This window comes from Mobula hypostoma, chromosome 1 (assembly GCF_963921235.1).
Source record: "Mobula hypostoma chromosome 1, sMobHyp1.1, whole genome shotgun sequence".
In the NCBI taxonomy this organism is placed as follows: Eukaryota; Metazoa; Chordata; class Chondrichthyes; order Myliobatiformes; family Myliobatidae; genus Mobula; species Mobula hypostoma.
Genome location: NC_086097.1, coordinates 2,802,638 through 2,825,935, shown reverse-complemented (window position 1 = coordinate 2,825,935; position 23,298 = coordinate 2,802,638). Strand labels below are relative to the sequence as shown.

General features: G+C 46.0%; 1 protein-coding gene and 1 pseudogene across 1 annotated transcript; one reads left to right on the top strand and one right to left on the bottom strand.

The window, feature by feature from the left end:
- Window positions 1–9,140: 9,140 nt before the first annotated feature.
- Window positions 9,141–10,347, bottom strand: si:dkey-85n7.8 (COX8 domain-containing protein). Its single transcript, XM_063055809.1, has 2 exons — window positions 10,090–10,347; window positions 9,141–9,456 (listed from the first exon to the last, which is right to left on the bottom strand). Exons 1-2 carry the CDS (start codon window positions 10,330–10,332, stop codon window positions 9,361–9,363), a joined length of 339 nt encoding a protein of 112 aa, XP_062911879.1. The 5' UTR covers window positions 10,333–10,347; the 3' UTR covers window positions 9,141–9,360.
- A 3,980-nt stretch (window positions 10,348–14,327) lies between these two features.
- LOC134356710 (uncharacterized) overlaps window positions 14,328–23,298 on the top strand; it is a 51,508-nt pseudogene continuing 42,537 nt past the window's right edge.

Genomic DNA, 23,298 nt, shown 5'->3' with positions numbered 1-23,298 from the left:
TTTATAGTACTGTAGAGGTATTGGTAGTATTCTATATCGATCTGTATTTCATATAAATACATAATTTTTCAGCAGTTAAATAGTCCTTTTTATACCTTTTAACTATTTTAATGAAATTTTAACAAATTGGGACAGCTGCTTAATTGGGCCAAAATGTATTGGTCCAATATATCATATATATTACTTCACATCCAATAATGTGTGTTTAACTATATAATTATATATAAATATGATGTATAGCACTTGCTATATATCATTTAGTTTAGTTTAAGAGTAAATAAATGATGGATTGCTTTAATAGGGTTTGTGTTTCCTTGGTTGGATGTTTAAGAAATAATTTACTTGAGATGTTTCAGATGGTGAAAGGATCAAAGAAAATAATTAGAATAAACTCTTTTCTCTGATTGTGCAGTCAAGAACATCTCATAGTTGGAACTAGTACAAATACAGTATGGAGAATGTCAGGAAGAACTTCTTTGCCCAAATCTAATGGAAATGTAGAATACCTCACTACCAGCTACTGTTCCCTGTCATTGATACCACTACCCCCACAACCACCTACCCACACCCTCCAACAAAAGCAATTTTAAAGCTGACATTGATAGATTTAGTGAAGATTGAGTTTTGGGGATAGCAAAACCAAGATGGCGGATGGGCTTACAATCACTTTTTTAGGTCAAGATGGCCACTGAGTTGCAAAGTCTGTCAAGATCATAACTCAGAGTTAGTTAATTTTTGGAGTAGTTGGGATGGATTTGGGGACAGCACAGGGAGTCAGGGATAAGGACAGTTAGAGGTAAGGAGTAGTAGATTTGTGACAATGTTGGGAGTGAGGGTACAGGTTAGGGATAAGGGACAGTTATAGCTGAGGGTAGTGAATTTGAGGACAGGGTAGGGATAAGGTGAGTTTGAGGTGAGGGTTAGTAGAATTGTGACAATGTTGGGAGTGAGGGTACAGGTTAGCAATAAGGTGAGTTTGAGGTGGGGGTTAGTGGATCTGTGACAATGTTGGGAGTGAGGGTACAGGTTAGGGATAAGATGGAGTTTGAGGTGAGGGGTAGTAAATTTGTGACAATGTTGGGAGTTAAGGAACAGGTTAGGATTAAAGGTCATTTGGGGTGAAGGGTAGTGAAATTGGGGACAGTGTGTGGAGTTAGAGGACAGGTTATGGATAAAGGTCAGTTGGGGTGAAGGGTAGTGAATTTGGGGACAGTGTGTGGAGTTAGAGGACAGGTTAGGGATAAAAGTCAGTTGGGGTGAAGGGTAGTGAATTTGGGAACAGTGTATGGAGTTAGGAGACTGGTTAGGAATAAGGTACAGTTAGAGGTGAGTGTTAGTGGATTTGTGACAATGTTGGGAGTGAGGGACAGGTTAGGGATAAAGGTCAGTAAGGGTGAAGGGTAGTGAATTTGGGGACAGTGTGTGGAGTTAGGGGACAGGTTAGGGTTAAAGGTCAGTAGGGGTGAAGGGTAGTGAATTTGGGGACAGTCTGTGGAGTTAGAGGACAGGTTAGGGATAAAGGTCAGTAGGGGTGAAGGGTAGTGAATTTGGGGACAGTGTGTGGAGTTAGGGGACAGGTTAGGGATAAGGGACAGTTTGAGGTGAGGGGCAGCACATGAAGAGTCAGGGCAGGAGCCCCTCTCCGGTTTAGTGCTCCATGGTAGAGGCCAGTGATCCCCATGGATGGATGTCAGATCAGCAGACACTGAGACGTCGGCCAGCGATGCCTGAAACCAGCCTCCCAATCAGCAATTCCCCCAGGTTTTCAGGTTCCAGTATTGAGGCCCATACGTGCAGGAGACATGAGGGTTTCTAACCACACCCCTTCCCCTGGGTCGGCGAGTTCCAGTGACGGAGGTCCATGCGAGTGCAGGGTTTGAGGCCCAGATGTCAAGGTCTCATGATCAGGGAGTCCTGGGGTCAATACCAAAGGTCGAAGACTGAAATCAGCAAGGACAGAAGTCCAAGCCTCCAGGTCAGCATGTACCAAAATCAGAGGCCTGATGTCTGCAAGTATGTGAGTCCAGGCCAGAGAGCGATGTTTGGACACTTGGGACTTGAGGGTCCTCGATCCTGCAGGGTTCCCTATAGGTTAACTAAGGTTGAGCTAGTGATGAGGAAGATAAGTACAACGTTAGCATTTATTTCAAAAGGACTAGAATATAAAGGCAAGGATGTAATATTGAGTCTTTATAAGGCATTGGTCAGACCGTACTGAGAGTATTATGAGCAGTTTTGTGCCCCTTATCTAAGAAAGGATGTGCTGGCATTGGATAGAATCCAAAGGAGGTTCACAAGAATGATTCTGTGATTGAAAGAGTTAATGTATGAGAGGTGTTTGATGGCTCTCGGCCTGTACTCCCTGGAGTTCGGAGGAATGAGGGGGATCTTACTAAAATCTATCAGATATTGAAAGGCCAAGATAGAGTGGATGCAGAGAGGATGTTTCATGTAGTGAGGGAGTCTAGGACCAGAGGTCACGGTCTCAGAACAGAGAGACATCCCTTCTAACAGAGATGACGAGGTATTTCTTTAGCCAGAGTGCAGTTAGTCTATGGAATTCATTGCCACAGACAACTGTGCGCAGGGTATATTTAAAGTAAAGGTTGATAGGTTCTTGTTCAGTCAGGGCACCAAAAAGTTTTGGGGAAAAGGCAGGAGAATGGTGTTGAGAGGGATAATGAATCAGCCATGATGGAATGGCGGAGCAGAATCGTTGGGCCGAATGGCCTAATTCTGCTCCCATGTCTTCTGTTCTAATGGCAATCTTTACAACTGGGGTGTTCTGTGGTTGGAGTCCTGTCTGTGTGAGAGTGGGTGGATGAAAGGAGCAAAGGGGCTTGTTTACCTGCTGTTGTTTGTAAAGGAGGAAAGGGGATTGTTTACCTGCTGTTGTTTGTAAAGGAGAAAAGGGGCTTGTTTACCTGCTGTTGTTTGTAAAGAAGGAAAGGGGCTTGTTTACCTGCTGTTGTTTGTAAAGGAGGAAAGGGGCTTGTTTACCTGCTGTTGTTTGTAAAGGAGGAAAGGGGCTTGTTTACCTGCTGTTGTTTGTAAAGGAGGAAAGGGGCTTGTTTTGTTGTTATTTGTAAAGGAGGAAAGGGGCTTGTTTTGTTGTTTGTGGTGTTCAGCTGAACATTGTGGGCAGGAATAAGACATTACTACTCTCCCCGCCCCCCAGCATCACTCTCCCCTCTCTTTTATTCTTTATATATTTGAAAAAACATCTTACATTCTCTTTTAGCTGACCTCTGACCTTCATATTTCACCTTTGCTCTCCTTCAGTCTTCTTAGCTGCCTTCTGTTGGTTTAGAACATAGAACATAGAATAGTACAGCACAGTACAGGCCCTTCGGCCCACAATGTTGTGTCAACCCTCAAACCCTGCCTCCCATATAAGCCCCACCTTAAATTCCTCCATATACCTGTCTAGTGGTCTCTTAAACTTCACTAGTGTATCTGCCTCCACCACTGACTCAGGCAGTGCATTCCACGCACCAACCACTCTCTGAGTAAAAAACCTTCTTCTAATATCCCCCTTGAACTTCCCACTCCTTACCTTAAAGCCATGTCCTCTTGTATTGAGCAGTGGTGCCCTGGGGAAGAGGCACTGGTTATCCACTCTACCTATTCCTCTTATTATCTTGTATACCTCTATCATGTCTCCTCTCATCCTCCTTCACTCCAAAGAGTAAAGATCGAGCTCCCTTAAAAGCTTACCCTCCCATTAATCTTTGCTCTATTATATGCCCTCTCCTTTGCTTTTATGCTGTCTTTGACTTCCCATGTCAGCCACGATTGCCCCATCCTCCCCTTAGAATACTCCTTCATCTTTGGGATGTATCTTTTCAGTGTCTTTTGAACTGCCCCCAGAAACTCCAGCCATTGCTATTCTACCATCATACCTGCACATGTCACCTTCCAATCAGCTTTGGCCAGCTCCCTTCTCATGCCTCTGTAATTTCTTTTACTCCACTGTAGTACAGACACATCAGACTTTGTCTTCATCCTCTCAAACTGCAGGGTGAATTCTATCATATTATGATCACTGACTCCCGAGGGTTCCTTTACCTTAAGCTCGCCAATCAAATCGGGGTTATTACTAACACCCAATCCAGTATAGTCTTCCCCTAAGTGGGGTCAACCACAAGCTGCTCTAAGAATCCATCTCATAGGCACTCTACAAATTCCCACTCTTGGGATCCAGCACCAACCTGATTTTCCCAATCTACTTGCAAATTGAAATCCCCCATAATTATTGTAACATTGCCTATATTTATGCCTTTTCTATATCCCATTGTAATTTGTAGCCCTCGTCTTTACTGCTGTTTGAAATCTGTATATAACTCCCATCAGGGTCTCTTTACCCTTAAAATGTCTCATCTCTACCCACAAGGATTCTACATCTTCTGATCCTATGTCACCTCTTTCTAAGGATTTGATTTCACTTTTTGCCAACAGAGCCACACCACCCCCTCTGCCTACCTGCCTGTCCTTTCGATACAATGTGTATCCTTGGATATTAAGCTCCCAACTATAATTTTCTTTCAGCCATGACTCAGTGATGCTGATAACGTCATACCTGCCAAACTCTAATTGCACTACAAGATCATCTACCTTATTCCCTATAGTGCGTGCATTAAAATATTACATCTTCAGTCTTGCATTCACCACCCTTTCCAATTTAATCTCTGTTATATGGCAAAGCATCCCGCTGACTACAATTCTGTCCTATTATCTGCCTGTCCTTACTCACAGTCTCACTATACACTGCATCAACATCAGTAAGACAAAGGAGATGGTGACGGACTTTAGGAAGACTAAGTCTGCACTGCTCCCTGTTACTACTGATAGTGAGGACGTGGATGTGGTGAGGACCTACAAGTACCTGGGGGTGCACCTGGATGACAGACTTCAGTGAAGCACCAATATTGAGACAGTGTACAAGAATGGCCAGAGTTGTCTCTACTTCCGGAGGAGATTGAGGTCCTTTGGAGTATGCAGGCCTCTCCTTTACAATTTTTACCAGTCTGTTGTCACCAATACAATCTTCTATGCAGTGGTGGGCAGGGACAATGGCATCAACATGGGTGATGCCAACAGGCTCAATAAACTGATTAGAAAGGATGGAATTGTTACAAGAGTCAAACTGGACACACTGGAGGCTGGGGTGGAACAAAGTACCCTACAGAAAACCTTGGCAATCCTGGACAATGTTTCTCACCCTCTGCATGCCATCTTGTCTGAACAGAGGAGCACTTTTAGTAATAGACTAAGACAACTGCGCTGCTCCAAAGAGCACGGCATGAGGTCATTCTTACCCTCGGCCATTAGACTCTATAATGAGTCAACCTATAGCCAGGGAAAGTGATGACCCCCTCCTGTTAGACTGCTTGAGGTACAGTAACTTATTTTTTTATTCTTTCTTACTTCTCTTCCAATATTTGTACCTCTGTGCACTTGTAATGCTACTGTGACACTGTAATTTTCTTTGAGATCAATAAAGTATCTATCTATCTATCTATCTACCTAGTTGTTTATCAACGGCCCCATCCTCAGGCCTATCACTCTGGTTCCCATCTCTCTGCCAATTTAGTTTAAACCCTCCCCAACAGCTCTAGCAAACCTGTCTGCAAGGATATTGGTTCCCCTCAGGCTCAGGGGTAACCTGTCCCTTTTGTACAGGTCACACCTTCCCCAGAAGAGATCCCAATGATTCAGAAATCCAAATCCCTGTCCCCTGCACCAGTTCCTTAGCCACTCTTTCATCTGCCAAACCATCCTGTTCCTGCCCTGAGCAGCATGTGTCAGTGGGAGTAACCCAGAGATCACTATCTTGGAGGTCCTGCTCTTCAGTCTCTTGCCTACCTCCTTGAACTCACTGTGCAGGACCTCTTCCTCTTCCCACCTATGTCATTGGTGCTACTGTGCACTACAACCTCTAGATGCTAACAGGCCCTCTGGAGAACTTTCTGCAGTTGCTCTGAGACGTCCTGAACCCGAGCATCCAGGAGGCGACACGTTACCCTGGCGTCTCTTTCGTAGCTACAGGATTGGCCATCCATCTCCCCGACCGTTGCTCTGTCTGACGTTACCTTTCCCCGCTGAACGTACGCCGACACTTGTGTCTGCCCCAGAGTATCACCGGGTGTGTTGGTTGTTGATGCAAATGAAACATTTCACCTCACTTCTCAATGTATGTGTGATAAATAAATGAATCTGAAATATGAACATGAGATTCTGCAGATGCTGGAAATCCAAAGCAATACACTCAAAACAGAAACATAGAAAACCTACAGGCCCTTCAGCCCACAGAATTGTGCTGAACATGTCCCTACCTTAGAAATTTCTAGACTTACCTTTAGTCCTCTATTTTTCTAAGCTCCATGTACCTATCCAGGAGTCTCTTAAAAGACCCTATCGTATCCGCCTCCACCACTGTTGCCGGCCGCCCATCCCACGCACTCACCACTCTCTGAGTAAAACACTTACCCCTGACATCTCCTCTGTACCTACTCCCCAGCACCTTAAACCTGTGTCCTCTTGTGGCAACCATTTCAGCCCTGGGAAAAAGCCTCTGACTATCCACACGATCAATGCCTCTCATCATCTTATACACCTCTATCAGGTCACCTCTCATCCTCCGTTGCTCCAAGGAGAAAAGGCCGAGTTCACTCAACCTATTCTCAGAAGACATGCTCCCCAATCCAAGCAACATCCTTGTAAATCTCCTCTGCACCCTTTCTATGGTTTACACATCCTTCCTGTAGTGAGGCGACCAGATCTGAGCACAATACTCCAAGTGGGGTCTGACCAGGGTCCTATATAGCTGCAACATTACCTCTCGGCTCCTAAATTCAATTCCATGATTGATGAAGGCCAATGCACCATATGCCTTCTTAACCACAGAGTCAACCTGCGCAGCAGCTTTGAGTGTCCTATGGACTCAGACCCCAAGATCCCTCTGATCCTCCACACTGCCAGGAGTCTTACCATTAATACTGTATTCTGCCATCATATTTGCCCAACCAAAATGAACCACCTCACACTTATCTGGGTTGAACTCCATCCGCCACTTCTCAGCCCAATTTTGCATCCTATCAATGTCCCGCTGTAACCTCTGACAGTTTATGGAAGTTATGAAAATGCTGGAAGAACTCAGCAGATCAGGCAGCTTCTACGTTTTGAGCCAAGGTCCTTCATCAGGACTGGAGAGGAAAGGGGAGAAAGCCGGGACAGAAGTGCCGGGGGGGGAAGGTGGACGAGCTCGAGGGGATGGGGGAAGGTGGACGAGCTCAAGGGGATGGGGGAAGGTGGACGAGCTCGAGGGGATAGGGGAAAGTGGACGAGCTCGAGGGGATGGGGGAAGGTGGACGAGCTCGAGGGGATGGGGGAAGGTGGACGAGCTCGAGGGGATAGGTGAAGCCAGGTGGATGGGGGGGTAAAGTAAGAAGCTGGGAGATGTGGAAGGCAGAAAAGGTAAGGGGCTGGAGACGAAAGAATCTGACAGGTGAGGAGAGTCACCATGGGAGAAAGAGAAGGAGGAACGGCGCAAGTGGGAGGTGATGGGTGGAAAAGGTAAAGGGCTGGAGAAAAAGGACTCTGATAGGAGAGGAAAGTGGACCATGGGAGAAAGGGAAGGAGGAGGGACACCAGAAGAAATATGATATGGATCAACTAGGATCTAGATGGGATCATAGTGTGATACTTGCTTCGCCTCGCAGCTTAATATAGGGGGAGATAACCCCCGGCCCGGCCAAACTTAAGAACTCTTGTTTGGGTGGACGCTGTGCGATGTGTCCCCTGTTACAAATCAGTACCCCAAAATACCAAACAGTACACAATGTGCAATTAAACAATTAAACTTTATACTGTATAGTTAGTAAAGGAATGAAATATATATTAAAAAGGGCCAAATCTTAGTAACAGTCTGTGTGCAAAGCTGGAGCTCACTCATAGACTGATCGGTCCCCATCAACCTCTGATCGTTGCTACCCTTCGGACCCTCGCTCTGAGTCCAGACAGTCTGGTGGTCTACCAAATCTCTCCATTCGCATCTTCTCTCTTCATCTCTCCCTCTCTCTGGCAAAAGCCCGCAAAATCAACTGCTTCCAGATTCACAAGACAGGGCAACATAATACTGATTGGCTAACATGCATCCCATAGTCCTGTTACCTCCAGCCATAACCCAAACATTGCTGCTACAGATAAACCATTACTTCAGCAGTAAACCTTACAGTGCTACAATAGTATCTAAGTTTGACTCTGTAGTGTGCAAGACATCTTGGCTGAACAGAGGAGAACTTTTAGACTAAGACAACTATGCTGCTCCAAAGAGCGCTATATGAGGCTTAGGAAAGAGGAGTCCACCGTTAAGGATCCCTACCAGCCAGGACATGCCCTATTCACAATGATACCGTCGGGAAGGAGGTACAGAAGCTTGAAGGCACACACTCAATGTTTCAGGATCTGATTTCTGAATAGACATTGAACCCATGAACACTACCTCAATACTTTTTATTTCTGTTATTTTGTACTACGCTTTATAACTTAACTATTTAATAGACATACTGTATATATTTAATATAACTCAGTTTTTTCTCAATTATTTGTCATGTATTTCATTAGGGCTTTACTCTTTGGAGAGAAGGAGGATGAGAGGAGAAATGATAGAGGTGTACAAGATAATAAGAGGGATAGATAGAGTGGATAGCCAGCGCCTCTTCCCCAGGGCACCACTGCTCAATACAAGAGGACATGGCTTTAAGGTAAGGGGTGGGAAATTCAAGGGGGATATTAGAAAAGGTTTTTTACTCAGAGAGTGGTTGGTGCGTGGAATGCACTGCCTGAGTCAGTGGTGGAGGCAGATACACTAGTGAAGTTTAAGAGACTACTAGACAGGTATATGGAGGAATTTAAGGTGGGGGCTTATATGGGAGGCAGGGTTTGAGGGTCTGCACAACATTGTGGGCCGAAGGGCCTGTACTGTGCTGTACTGTTCTATGTTCTATGTTCTATGTTCTATTATACTGCTCATAAAGTTAACAAATTTCACGACACATGCCGATGATAGTAAATCTAGTTCTGATTGAGTAGGGTGAAGTCTCCGGTGCAGCGCCTGCAAATTAAAATGTATAAGTAAACAAGGCTGACTAAGGTTGTCGTAGCTCTTGACGGATGCTTTTATTTAAAATGCAGAAACAGCAAGGAACGCTTCCCCGCGTTGTAAAGCACGGGAGACAGCTGGGATAAAGACTACAGCAACAGAGAGCACATTGTTATCCCCGAGATGTTCTTTCAACCTCAGATTCTAAATATAACCGGGGTCTGAATGCAGTCGACCACAAAACCTCCCTGTTCCTTTTAATTTCTTTTACGGTATTCCGGCAGGCGATGCAGAATCCAACCCGCTGGTCCAAACAGGCTCAATGCGAAAACCGACAGACACAGAACTGTCTTCTGTAAAACCACACAAAGAAACAGAGAGAAACACTGCGTTACCATTTTATAGATGCCCAAATCCGTGCAGTGCCAAAAAAAATCTGTCAAGTGTTAAAATTTTACAGAGAGGGGGCAAAAACATTAGCAACCCAATTTTTACCTTAAGAAAATGAGAATAAATTATATAAATAGCAGTTTTAACAACATACATTGATGAAGTAAGGCAAGGAAAAATATATTCCAGAGAGACCCGTTAAAAAGCGAGCAAAGTAACAGTGTGAATTTCAAAGTTCATTTAGTTTTTATAAAGTGTGCAAAACTCTAAATTTCCGTGCGACCATCAGACCATGAAACATAAGAGCAGATTTAGGCTATTCGGCCCATCGAGACTGCTTCACCATTCCATCATGACTAATTCATTCTCCCTCTCAACCCCCACTCTCCTGCCTCTCCCGTAACCTTTGATGAGCTCGTAACTCCGAATTCGGATTTTACAAAATCAGGTCTTCGGGCAGCACTATTTTAGAGTAATTTTGAAAATAATGTTTTTTTTCTAAATTCAGATTTTTCCACTCTGTTGGATGTACGTGACGGTCATCAGGTTGCACTCACTGGAGAAGTCGTGGCTGTGCCATATGGCTACAAACTCACCAAAGGGCCGATTTTCTCTTTTGGCGGTTTCACGTGAATGTTCGCCTTTTGCATTAAAGACTGCATCACGGACAAGCGGCAGCCAAACGGCCCACGGAGAACTCCCGACATGTCTTTGCTTTTTCTGTGGGCGCTCCCCGGTTCAAACTGTGACTTGGATTTCTCACGGTCAGCGCCAAGCTGACGAGGGCCGTGTGATTTGGCAATCAGTCCCAGAGAGGCAGGACCACTGAGACCGTCCATTCAGTTGTCGACTCGTCTGCTACCAGGTCTTAAAGTGTGCGGAAATTTTGAGTATCACATTCAACGCTGAAATTATTCGAACTCACTTTATTCAGATGAGGGAACATCTCAGTGCTGTCCTAACTAATCTACATTGGCTTCCTGCATCTTTTAGAACTGATTTAAAAATTAATTTACTTGCTTTTAAAGCTCTCAATGGTCTGGGACTGGAGTACATCACAGATTGTTTTTGTTTTATGATCCTGCTCGAACTCTCACGTCTTCTTCCACCGGTCTCTTAAATTTCAACAATCTCCTTCAAAAGATAATTGGCATGTCAGCTTTTCTGAACTACGCCCTAGACTGTGGAATTCAACATCTAGAACTATAAGGGATGTAGACTCAATTAACACTTTTAAACATCAGATCAAAACCTATTTATTTAACCTTGCTTTTAACCAACATCTTTTTGTCTTCTTTTAATTTTCATGTTTGCACTTTATCCCGTTGTAAAACACTTTGAATTCCATCGTCTGTGTGGAAAATGCTCTGTAAATAGGTTATTATTATTAAAATTAATAATTGTGGATAATTAACAGGGCTGGGAAATTCTGTTTGATGGAACTTTTATACAGATTTTCACATTGATAGTACATCCCAATGCCTCCATAGAATGCAAAGTTTTGTTTGGTGCTCTAACTTTAGGGATGAGAATAAAGTTTAAAATTTCGCTTTCATCAAAATGATTGTCTCATTACTCTGCAGACAGTGCTTTGCCTAGCGTCACTTTATGGACATATAATCAATATGTGCATATAAACTGTATAATATGTTATATTTATTGTGTTTTTATTATTGAGTTCTTTATCTTATTGTTTATGTGTGTGTGTGTTTGTCAGTGTGCGTATGTGTTTGCGTGGGTGTGTTTGTGTCAGTGTGTGTGTGAGAGTTTGTGTATGTTTGTGTGTGTGAATGTGTATGTGTGTGAAAGAGAGAATGTGTGTTTGTGCGTGTTTGCGTGTGCGCGCGTTTGTTATGTTTGTGTCAATGTGAGTGTGTGTGAGTGTGTGTGTGTGTGTGTGAGTGTGAGTGTGTGTGTGTGTGTGTGTGTGTGTGTGTGAATGTGAATGTGAGTGTGTGTGAGTGTGAGTGAGTGTGTGTGTGTGTGTGTGTGTTTTCTCCCTTACACTGGTGAAGATTCGCATCTCAGCTGCGCGGGTGCGCGGTCATGCAGTAACTCAAGTGCTCCCATGCACATAGACTTTGTTTTCGTGCAGCCGGGATTTTATTTATTATTTTATTAAAGTGCAACGCAGTTTTCAGGCCATGTAAACATTTCTTGCTCAGAGCAATTGTTGGTCCGCGCATTTTTAGAAAAAACAAATTAGAGGCAGCGCTGCACTTGTGGGCTGGAAATGACATTAAACAACCTTGATTTTTGTATGGATTCGATCTGACAATGCGCCCTCGTGGGCACTCGAGTATCTCAGCCGTGGGTAAAGGCTCCGATAGTTGTGTGTCACACTCAATTATCTTTTCCCGCACTGATCCAGATCAGTTTCAGGCCTGTATTATGCAAACATGACAACGGCAAATACCCAGAAGCATCAGACTCCATCCAGTCACACCGAAGTTCAAACTCCTCCCGACCTCTTCCTCAACTCTTTCCAGCCAGCACCGCTCCGTTTTCCAATTTCCTTTCTTCAGCAGTCTTTTAACTTTGAATAAAACTCTAATATTCAAACATGTTCAAATTAACCTTACAAAATTCTCTCCCAGTGCAAGTTCTGTTCAAGTTCTCAGACGGTCTCTTCAAGTTAAAGTTCAGTTTATTGTCATTCAACCACACGCATATATTAGTAATAGGGTGATCACTCGAGTTGAGTGTGATGTTTACCTGAGGAGTTGTCTGTTGGTGGTTCCTCACGTTGCTATCGAGGCTAATTGAGGATCCACATATTCTGGTGCAATGTGGACACGAGCGAGTGGTGGCTGTGGTTCGTCTACACACATACTGCCAAATGAAGCAACATTCCTCCAGACCAAAGTGCACAGTACAGTACATATCGAGTAGAAAAGGCAGCGACTTGCAGCAGTTTGCAGCTTTGAGCAGTGCTAAATCAGGGATCGGAAACCTGAGAAGATATAGTTCACTCAGGTTTCCCCATTGAGTAGAAGAGACTGCAGCAATTTGGTGCTTTGAGCAGCTGTCCATCAATGTTTGGGATTGATTGACGAAAACAAATTAAAGAAAGTCAGGAGCAAGCGGAGCGGCCATCATTGGAGTGGTCAGAGTTGGAGTGGGGGTTTGAGGCTTCAGCAAGGAGGAGGCTTGAATGAGAGAAGGCAAAAAAAATAAGCTGTAGCTTGAGTATTTTTTCTCCCCTACAGTTTTTCCTTCTTTATATCTGCTCAGTTAGGAACAGTAAAGAAGTCAGGCAGGAGAGTTGAATGGTCCTGTTGCGGGATGTGGGAAGGCAGGGAGACCTTGTGTTTCTGACAACTACAACTGTGAGAAGTGCATCCGGCTGCAGCTTCTAACAATCTGCATTAAGGAGTCGGAGCTGGAACTGGATGAACTCTGGATCATTCGGGAGGCTGAGGGGGTGATGGATGGGACTCATAGAGAAGTAGTTACACCCAAGGTGCAGGACACAGAAAACTGGGTGGCAGCCGGGAAGGAGAAGAGGGTTAAGGTTAAGGAGCCAGTGCAGAGTACCCCTGTGGCCATCCCCCTCAACTACAGGTTTGGATAGTGTTGGGGGAGGGAGGGGAATGACCTAGCAGAGGAAAGACAGGACTCTGGCACTGAGTCTGGCTCTGTGACTCAGAAGGGAAGGGGGGAGCACGCTGTGGTGACAGGGGATTCATTAGTTAGGGGTACAGACAGGAGGATCAGTGGATAAGACCGAGATTCCCAGAGGGAATGTTGCCTCCTGGGTGCTAGAGCCTGGGATATTTTGGCTCAAGTTCTTAAGTGGGAGAGTGAACAGCCAGAGCTCCTAGTCCATCAGGTACCAATGATGTGGGTGGGATGAGTGATGAGATTCTGCATAGGGAGCTCAGGGAATTCAGTGCTATGTTAAAAGGCAGGACCTCCAGGGTTGTGATCTCAGGATTGTTACATGTGCCACATGCTAGTGAGGCCAGAAATAGGAAGATTATACAGTTTAACACTTGGCTAAAGAGTTAGTGTAGGAGGGAGGGCATAAGAATTTGTCCGCTTTAATTTGCCTCAAGATAGCAAGCACCTCCTTCTTTTCAATCTGTACAGTTTCCATGATCTCACTACTTGTTTCCCTTAATTCCATAGACTTTATGCCAGTTTCCCTAGTAAATACAGATGCAAAAAACCCATTTAAAATCTCCCCAATTTCTTTTGGTTCCGCACATAGCCGACTACTCTGATCTTCAAGAGGACCAATTTTATCCCTTACAATCCTTTTGCTCTTAATATACCTGTAAAAGCTCTTTGGATTATCCTTCACTTTGACTGCCAAGGCAACCTCATGTCTTCTTTTAGCCCTCCTGATTTCTTTCTTAAATATTTTCTTGCACTTTTTATACTCCTCAAGCACCTTATTTACTCCCTGTTTCCTATACATGTCATACAACTCCCTCTCCTTCTTTATCAGAGTTGCAATATCCCTTGAGAACCAAGGTTCCTTATTCCTCAAAGTTGCTGGTGAACGCAGCAGGCCAAGCAGCATCTATAGGAAGAGGTGCAGTCGATGTTTCAGGCCGAGACCCTTAGTCCTGACTAAGGGTCTCGGCCTGAAACATCGACTGCACCTCTTCCTATAGATGCTGCTTGGCCTGCTGCGTTCACCAGCAACTTTGATGTATGTTGCTTGAATTTCCAGCATCTGCAGAATTCCTGTTGTTTGCGTTCCTTATTCCTATTCACTTTGCCGTTAATCCTGGCAGGAACATACAGTTCCGCTCTCAGATACTCCAGCGCTTGGGTCCTAACCATCCTGACCTGGGGCTCTCGTCACGGTACGATTCAGGCCAACATGGACCCAGTGGAGCTCCAGCGCCTCTCGTATGCAGAGGCCAGCCACAGAGAGTACATTTCTGGAGAGTCTGGAGAAAAAGGTCGCCGGGTGCCAACTATTGCAAGGAGGAAGCCAGTGTCGCTCGGGTGAGGCTGTCATTTGTTCCGCGAGCCAGTCCATCTTCCGACCCCAGAGAGATTGAGCCGGTAACCCGGCTCCTGCCAACGCTTCCTCGCTCAATGTTCATTGGCGTTTGAACTCCAGCCGTCCTGGTCCCAGAAAAGTGGCCTTCATGATCTCTATCCCGACCGGGAGAGCCCTGGCCTGGACCACCGTGCATTGGGAGCAAAGATTGGAGATTTGCTCGGATTCGGAAGAATTCATCTCGACAGAGCAAACCGAGCCTCGGACCGCCTGATGACGGTGCGTCAGAATAGTCGGTCAACAGTCGACTACGAGATTGAATTTCAGACTCTGGCGGAAGAGAGCTGCTGAAATGGGGAGGCCTTGGCCACATTGTACCGGCACTGACTCCAGGATGAACTAAAGGATGCCCTTGCCTTGGGAGAGCTGGAGAGGACCCAGAGGCTTCGATTGTTCAATCCAACCACCTCAATAATTGCCTGGCGGAGCGACAGTGGGACTACCTCAAGGTGTTAAAGAGGGTTAGCCTGAGCCTGGCCTCAATGCATCGCAGTTCCACATCTTAAGTCGGACAGCATCCCCTGCTCAAGATCCCGTTGAGCCCATGCGAATCGGCTGCAACAGACTCCCCACTGATGAGAGGCTCTGGCATCGGTGTTAAGGTTGCTGCAGTTCTTGTGTGGAAGCAGATCGCCTGTGGGGCGAATAGCGAAACACAATACCATGAATGGCAGCAATGCTTCGCTACCAGATGAACTCAACAGCTTCTATGCCCACTTTGAAAGGGAGAACACAACTACAACTGTGAAGATTCCTGATGACCCTGTGATGTCTGTCTCAGAGGCCGATGTTAGGCTGTCTTTAAAGAGAGTGAACCCTCGCAAGGCGGAAGGTCCCGATGGAGTACCTGGTAAGGCTCTGAAAACCTGTGCCAACCAACTAGTGGGAGTATTCAAGGGCATTTTCAACCTCTTACTGCTAGGGGCAGAAATTCCACTTGCTTCAAAAAGGCAACAATTATACCAATGCCTAAGAAGGATAATGTGAGCTGCCTTAGTGACTATCGCCCAGTAGCGCTCACATCTACAGTGATGAAATGCTTTGAGAGGTTGGTCATGAGTAGACTGAACTCCTGTCTCAGCAAGGACCTGGACCCATTGCAATTTGCCTATCGCCACAATGGGTCAATGGCAGATGCAATCTTAATGGCTCTTCACATGGCTTTAAACCACCTGGACAACACAAACAGTTATGTCAGGATGCTCAGTGGAGCTCCAGCGCCTCTCGTATGCAGAGGCCAGCCACAGAGAGAACATTTCTGCAGAGTCTGGAGAAACACAACCTCCATAGCTCTATAGCTCAGCATTTAATACCATCACACCCACAGTCCTGATTGAGAAGTTGCAGAACCTGGGCCTCTGTACCTCCCTCTGCAAATGGTTCCTTGACTTCCTAACCGGAAGACTACAGTCTGTGCGGATTGGTGATAACATCTCCTCCTCGCTGACGATCAACACTGGCACACCTCAGGGGTGTGTGCTTAGCCCACTGTTCTACTCTCTATATACCCATGACTGTGTGGCTAGGCATACCTCAATACCAACTATAAATTTGCGGATGATACAACCATTGTTGGTAAACTCTCAGATGGTAATGAGAGGGCATACAGGAGCAAGATAAGCCAACTAGTGGAGTGGTGTCACAACAACAACCTGGCACTCAACATCAGTATTCAATGGTCTGGTCCGTGAAATCCGCATTCCGGTTCACAGTCCGGTCCATGGACTCAGGTCTCCAGGTCTTCCAGCTGTCCCTTGTTTAACTAAATCAAAGGCACCTGATTCCCATCTTTGGGCTTGCAATATAAGTAGCCTTGGGATTAAGTGTGGGTGGCTGGTTTGTCTTGTCAGTCCCCCTTGGAGTGACCTGCTGGTAGAAGGCTAGAGCAGCCAATTGCCATCTCTAGGCTGCATTGGGGAACCATCCCCTCATGGAGCCTTGTTATCAGTAGCCGGAGCTGTCTTTGCGGTATGAATTTGACTGTTTCCTGGGCCAGCTGAGTGGTTGCCAGCCGCTCTGAGCCAGGTAGGGATCTGACTGTTTCTGTAGCCAGCTGAGATTGCTGGCTGAACTGAGACTTGGAGCTTCCCCGGAGCAGAGATGGAACTGTCTGTCATTTTTTGGTGTTTGTCCCCTCTTGTCCTTGCCTCTGTGGGGTAAGCCAGGCCATTTTGCTGTTGCCCTGCAGGGGATCTGTCTTGTCTTGCCCTCATCTCTGTGGGGTAAGCCAGGCTGTTCCGCCGTTACCTGACAGAGAGACCTGTCCTACCTTGGTGTGGAGATGAAGTTGAGTCCTGGCTTGTCGTAGGATAAGTCCCAGCTTTATGTCTATGTCCTGTCCTGTCTCAGGTTTGTGTTGTGTTAAAGATGAGCCCTGGCTTGTTTAAGGATAAGTCCCGGCTCTATGTTGATGTTTAGTTCCCAGTCTGTCTCTCAGCTCCAGTCTCTGAGTTATCAGCCTCTGCATTTCAAGACCCAAGACCCCAGCTGGTAGCCAAGCTCAAGACCCAAGACCCCAAGCCTCGAGAATCCCAAACCAAGCTCAAGACCCAAGACCCCAAGCCTCGAGAATCCCAAACCAAGCTCAAGACCCAAGACCCCAAGCCTCGAGGATCCCAAGCCAAGCTCAAGACCCAAGACCCCAAGCCTCGAGGATCCCAAGCCAAGCTCAAGACCCAAGACCCCAAGCCTCGAGGATCCCAAGCCAAGCTCAGGACCCAAGACCCCAAGCCTCGAGGATCCCAAGCCAAGCTCAGGACCAAGACCCCAAGCCTCGAGGATCCCAAGACAAGCTCAAGATCCAAGACCCCAAGCCTTGAGGATCCCAGGCCAAGCTCAAGACCCAAGCCTCGAGGATCCCAAGCCAAGCTCAAGACCCAAGACCCCAAGCCTCGAGGATCCCAAGCCAAGCTCAAGACCCAAGACCCCAAGCCTCGAGGATCCCAAGCCAAGCTCAAGACCCAAGACCCCAAGCCTCGAGGATCCCAAGCCAAGCTCAAGACCCAAGACCCCAAGCCTCAAGGATCCCAAGCCAAGCTCAAGACCCAAGACCCCAAGCCTTGAGGATCCCAAGCCAAGCTCAAGACCCAAGACCCCAAGCCTCAAGCCATGTCATATCCTTGTCTGGTTCTGGGGTCCGAGCCCGAGGCAACACCCAGGTTCTGGGTCCTTGTCCAGTCTCGGGCTCGGAGTCCAAGCCTTCTCTCCTAGTCCATGGTTCCTAGTCCTGGTCCCGCTTTCCCTGGCCCAAGTCTGCGTTCTTGTCCCTGCTCCTTGCCTGAATCCTGTCGCGTCCTTACTCTAGTCAAGTCCTGTTCCTTGTACTTCAGTGTCTGTGTCTTGCATTTGGGTCTGTTCCCAGCACCCCTTGTGACACAGTAAGAGGAAAGAGCTGATTGTGGACTTCAGGAAGGGTAAGATGAAGGATCATAGAGTGAGCAGAAGAGGAGAGGGTGAGCAGTTTCAAGTTCCTGGATGTCAAGATCTCTGAGGATCTAACCTGGTCCCAACATATCGATGTAGTTATAAAGAAGGCAAGGCAGGGGCTAGACTTCATTAGAAGTTTGAAGAGATTTGGCATGTCAACAAATACACTCAAAAACTTCTATAGTTGTACCATGGAGAGCATTCTGACAGGCTGCATCACTGTCTGGTATGGAGGGGCTACTGCACAGGACCGAAAGAAGCTGCAGGGGGTTGTAAATTTAGTCAGCTCCATCTTGGGTACTAGCCCACAAAGTACCCAGGACATCTTCAGGGAGTGGTGTCTCAGAAAGGCAACGTCCATTATTAAGGACCTCCAGCACCCAGGGCATGCCCTTTTCTCACTGTTTCCATCAGGTAGGAGATACAGAAGCCTGAAGGCACACACTCAGTGATTCAGGAACAGCTTCTTCCCCTCTGCCATCTGATTCATAAATGGACATTGAACCCATGAAAGCTACCTCACTTTTTAAAATATATATTTTTTGTTTTTGCATGATTTTAATCTATTCAATATATGTATACTGTAATTAATTTACTTTTTTTTCTTCTATGTATTATGTATGATATAATTGTTGAAGAAAGACCCATTTTTGCACTATCTATCAATTGCCGAAAGACAGAATTATGGTGATATACAAAAAGAAGGAGAATCCTATCTGCAGGCTGCACGGCACCTGATGATGATGATGATGATGGTGATGATATTATGTATTGCATTGAACTGCTGCTGCTAAGTTAACAAATTTCGCATCATGTGCCAGTGATAATAAACCGGATTCGGATTCTGAATGTCCAAAGCTACTGCCATCGGAAAACTGATCAGAACATCCAATGTCGGCAGGACTGCAGTGATAGCAGCCATTACTCCCAATCCTGCTGATTCTGCTGTCTCGCTGAAGGTGGAGACCTCCTGGGGTAAGAGCCAATGAGAGGCGAACGCCTTTGTGGACTCTGGAGCAGTCAGTCTGGGGGACAGCCGGCCGACTCGGCATACCGCTGCAGAAGTTGAGCCAGCCCATGCCTGCATCTTGGTTCCGGGCGAATCCTACAGCAGGCATCAGCTTCGTGGATGAGGGTAGAGGAACATGTGGAGGATGGTTGTCTTCACATCATAGATTCTCCTCACGTACCCCCGATCCCCAGGCACCCTTGGCATTCCCAGCGTAACCTTATCATGAACTGGAAGGAAGGGAGGATCATTGCATCAACCAGTTGTTGCAAGGGGTATGTTTTCAGCTTAGTTCCATCCCCCTGCCCCCCCCCCCGCCGACTCTCCTGAGACCAGCAGCTGATGAGGGGGCAGACTCTTGTTTGGGGTAAACCTGGAGCCTTCGGGATACCCAGTCCAAGCCAGCTCCAGTGTGAATCCTGGCCCTGTCTAGAGAGTGAGGGTCTGTAGTTCAAGAGCAAGCCCAGGAGGTGCCCAAGCACCAGGCCCCAACGAAGCAAATGTTTCTAAACGTAGACCCTTGGAGCTGGGTCCCAGGAGCACAAAGACCATTTGTCGAACTTTGTTGTTGTTGTTTGAGGATTTGGACTCTGAGTTGGTCTCTGTTTCAACTAAAAACTCTAGTGAACCTATGGAGGAGACTCTGAGGAATTCTGAATCAGCCCCGCTACCTCAGGAGCCTCGGGAGTCATTCTCAGAAGGAGGTTCAGGAATAATTGCAACACCCAAGCTGGTCACAATCCCTTCCATCTACAAGGATTTGGAAGAGGACTCCAGCAGGGGAAAGGCTTCGACTCTTCCACCACACCAAGCCTACAACCGTGCTGGAGAGCAACTACCTGGTACTTGTCCTCCGCGGGGCCGACTGTACGCAATCTCAGGCCCAGAGAGAAGCACTATGGACGAGCACATAGAGGAGCTCTTGCCATGGAATTCATTCGGTCCTCCTCACCAGTTGATGCAGGCTTCTTCGTGCAGATAAAAGATGGGAGCCTGCGGCTATGCATTGAGTATAGAGGGCTGAATCACATAATGGCCAAAAATCATTACCCCCTTCCACTCATGAACACTGAGATTCTCCAAAGGGACAAGAATACCCTCAAAGCTAGACTTGTGGAGTGCGTACAATCTGGTCTGCATTGAGGCGATGACTGCATTCAACACTCCAACAGGGCACTATGAGTAACTGGTCATGACTTTGGCCTCGTGAATGGGCCAGCACCTTTCCAGACCTTTATAAACAACATGCTTTGGAATGCTCACCATAAGTACAACTTCATCGACTTGGATGACATCCTATTCTTAAAGTACATGAAGGAGCACGTCAGTTCATCAGGAATTTCAGCTCAGCGGTGGCTCAGCTTATAGCAGTAACTAAGAGATCCATGGGCCCCTTTATTTGGACAACCAGAGCGGAGGCTACTTTTGCAAAACTTAAACAGTGGTTCATGATGGCTCCCATTTTGGTTTCACCTAAGCCAGACATTCCCTTCATTGCGGAGGTGGATTGCCTCAGATGTTGGAGTGGATGCAGTATTGTCTCAGCAGACACCTTCAGACAATGAACTGCACCCACGTGCAATCTTCTCCAGGCGCTATCCCCAGCTGAGGTTACCTCGGAACTAAAGAGCTGCTCACAGTCAAGTTGGCTTGGGAGAACTGGTGTCACTGGTATGAAGGGGTCAAGAACCCATTTATTGTGTTGTCAGACCACAAGAAACTGGGATATATTCAGGAGGCCTAAAGACTGAATTCCAGGCAGACCAGGTGGTCTCTTTTTTTTAAACCACTTCAATTTCATCCTGACCTATCGACCGGAGTCAAAGAAGCAGGAACTAGATGGCTTGTCTTGTCAGTTTAGTGAAGTGAAAGAGAGAAGCAGCCTCCACATATTGATTGGGATTCCCATACTATAAGAGGACTAGTTGGGATAGAGTTTGTCAAATGTGTTCAGGATTTGCTATTAGGGAATGAGACAGGGCAGGTGACAAAGGTTTGTGTAGGTCAACTCTTTGCATCCAGTGACCACAGTGCCATTAGTTTCAAAGTGAATATGCAAGGAGATAGGTCTGGTCCGCAGGTTGAAATTCTAAATTTGAAAAAGGCCAATTTTGATAGATTCAGAAAGGATCTGGGACAGGCTGTTTTCTGGCAAAGGTGTACTTGGTAAGTGGGACCTCTTCAAAAGTGAAAATTTGAGAGTATGAAGTTTGCCTGTCAGAATAAAAAGTAAAGGTAACAGGTTTACTAGAATGTTTACTAGATTTACTAGAATATTACCTGGGTTTCATCACCTAAGTTACAGAGAAAGGTTGAACAAGTTGGGTCTTTATTCTTTGGAGCGTAGAAGGTTGAGAGGGGACTTGATAGAGGTATTTAAAATTATGAGGGGGACAGATAGAGTTGACGTGGATAGGCTTTTTCCATTGAGAGTGGGGGAGATTCAAACAAGAGGACATGAGTTGAGAGTAAAGGGCAAAAGTTTAGGGGTAACATGAGGGGGAACTTCTTTACTCAGAGAGTGGTAGCTGTGTGGAACGAGCTTCCAGCAGAAGTGGTTGAGGCAGGTTCGATGTTGTCATTTAAAGTTAAATTGGACAGCTATATGGACGGGAAAGGAATAGAGGGTTATGGGCTGAGTGCAGGTTGGTGGGAATAGGTGAGAGTAAGAGTTCGGCACGGACTAGAAGGGCTGAGATGGCCTGTTTCCGTGTTGTAATTGTTATATGGTTACATGGTTTAGGGTACCTTGGTTTTCAAGAGATACTGATGCCTTGGTTAAGAGCAAACAGGAGGTACAAAGCTGGTATAGGCAAGTAGGAACAAATGAGGTGCTTATGGAGTACAAGAAATGAAAGAGAACACTTAAAGAAAACAGGAGGGCAAAAAGAAGGCATGGGGTATCCCTAGCAGACACAGTGAAGGGGAATCCGAAGGGATTCTACAGATATGTTATGTGCAAATGTCAAATACTAGATGGCATAAGCTTAAGGTGAAAGGGAATAAATTTAAGAGAAATGCACAAAGCAAGTGTTTTATTTTAGTGTTAGGTAGCTGGAACACCGGGGGTGGTGGTGGAAAGAGATTTCATAGCAATGTTTAAACATTTAGACAGGCACAGGAACAGGAAACAGGGGGATACGGACCATGTGCAGGCAAGGGACAAAATTGGTCCTCTGAAAGATCAGAAGGTAATGCATGTGTGGAGCCAAAAGAGACGGGGGAGATCTTAAAATGAAAGTTGATGAAGATAAGGCAGTATGCACAAAATGCTGGAGGAGCTCAGCAGGCCAGGCAGCATCTATAGAAGAGTATAGTCGACGTTTCGGGCTGAGACCCTTCAGCAGGACTGGAGATAAGAACATAAGATATAGGAGCAGGAGGAGTAGGCCAACCGGCCCATCGAGCCTGCCCCAACATGGCTGATCTGTCCGTAAACTCAGCTCCATCTACCTGCCTTTTCCCCATGACCCTGAATTCCCTTACTATGTAAAAAAACTATTTAACTGTATCTTAAATATATTTAGTGAGGAAGCCACAACTGCTTCCCTGGGCAGAGAATTCCACAGATTCACCACTCTCTGGGCAAAACAGTTTCTCCTCATCTCCATCCTAAATCTTCTCCCCTGAATCTTGAGGCAATGTTGCCTAGTTCTAGTCCCACCTACCAATGGAAACAACTTTCCTACCATCTTATCTATTCCTTTCAAAATTTTTTATGTTTAGAAACTTAGAAAACCTACGGACAATACAAGGCCCTTCAGCCCACAAAGTTGTGCCGAACGTGTCCCTACCTTAGAAATTACTAGGGTTACCCATAGCCCTCTATTTTTCTAAGCTCCATGTACCTATCCAAAAGTCTCTTAAAAGACCCTATTGTATCCCCCTCCACCACCATTGCCGGCAGCCCATTCCAGGCACACTCTGCGTGGGGAAAAACACACACACACGCACCTTTAGCCTGTACCCTCTTGTTGCCAGCCATTTCAGCCCTGGGAAAAAGCCTCTGACCATCCACATGATCAATGCCCCTCAACATCTTATACACCTCTATCAGGTCACCTCTCATCCTCCGTCACTCCAAGGAGAAAAGGCTGAGTTCACTCAACTTATTTACTATTACAACAGGATAAATATCCTTTACTTAAGATTAAGCAAGATTGGGAAAGAGAGCTTAACATGATAACAGAGGATTGGCTGCGAATTTTGAAGGTGGTTAACTCTTCTTCGATTTGTGCCAGTCACTCTCTAATTCAATTTAAAATTGTACATCATTATTATTTGACAAAGGAGAGACTGTCTAAAATATTTCCTAATGTTAATAGTCAGTGTGATGGATGTAAAACTGAG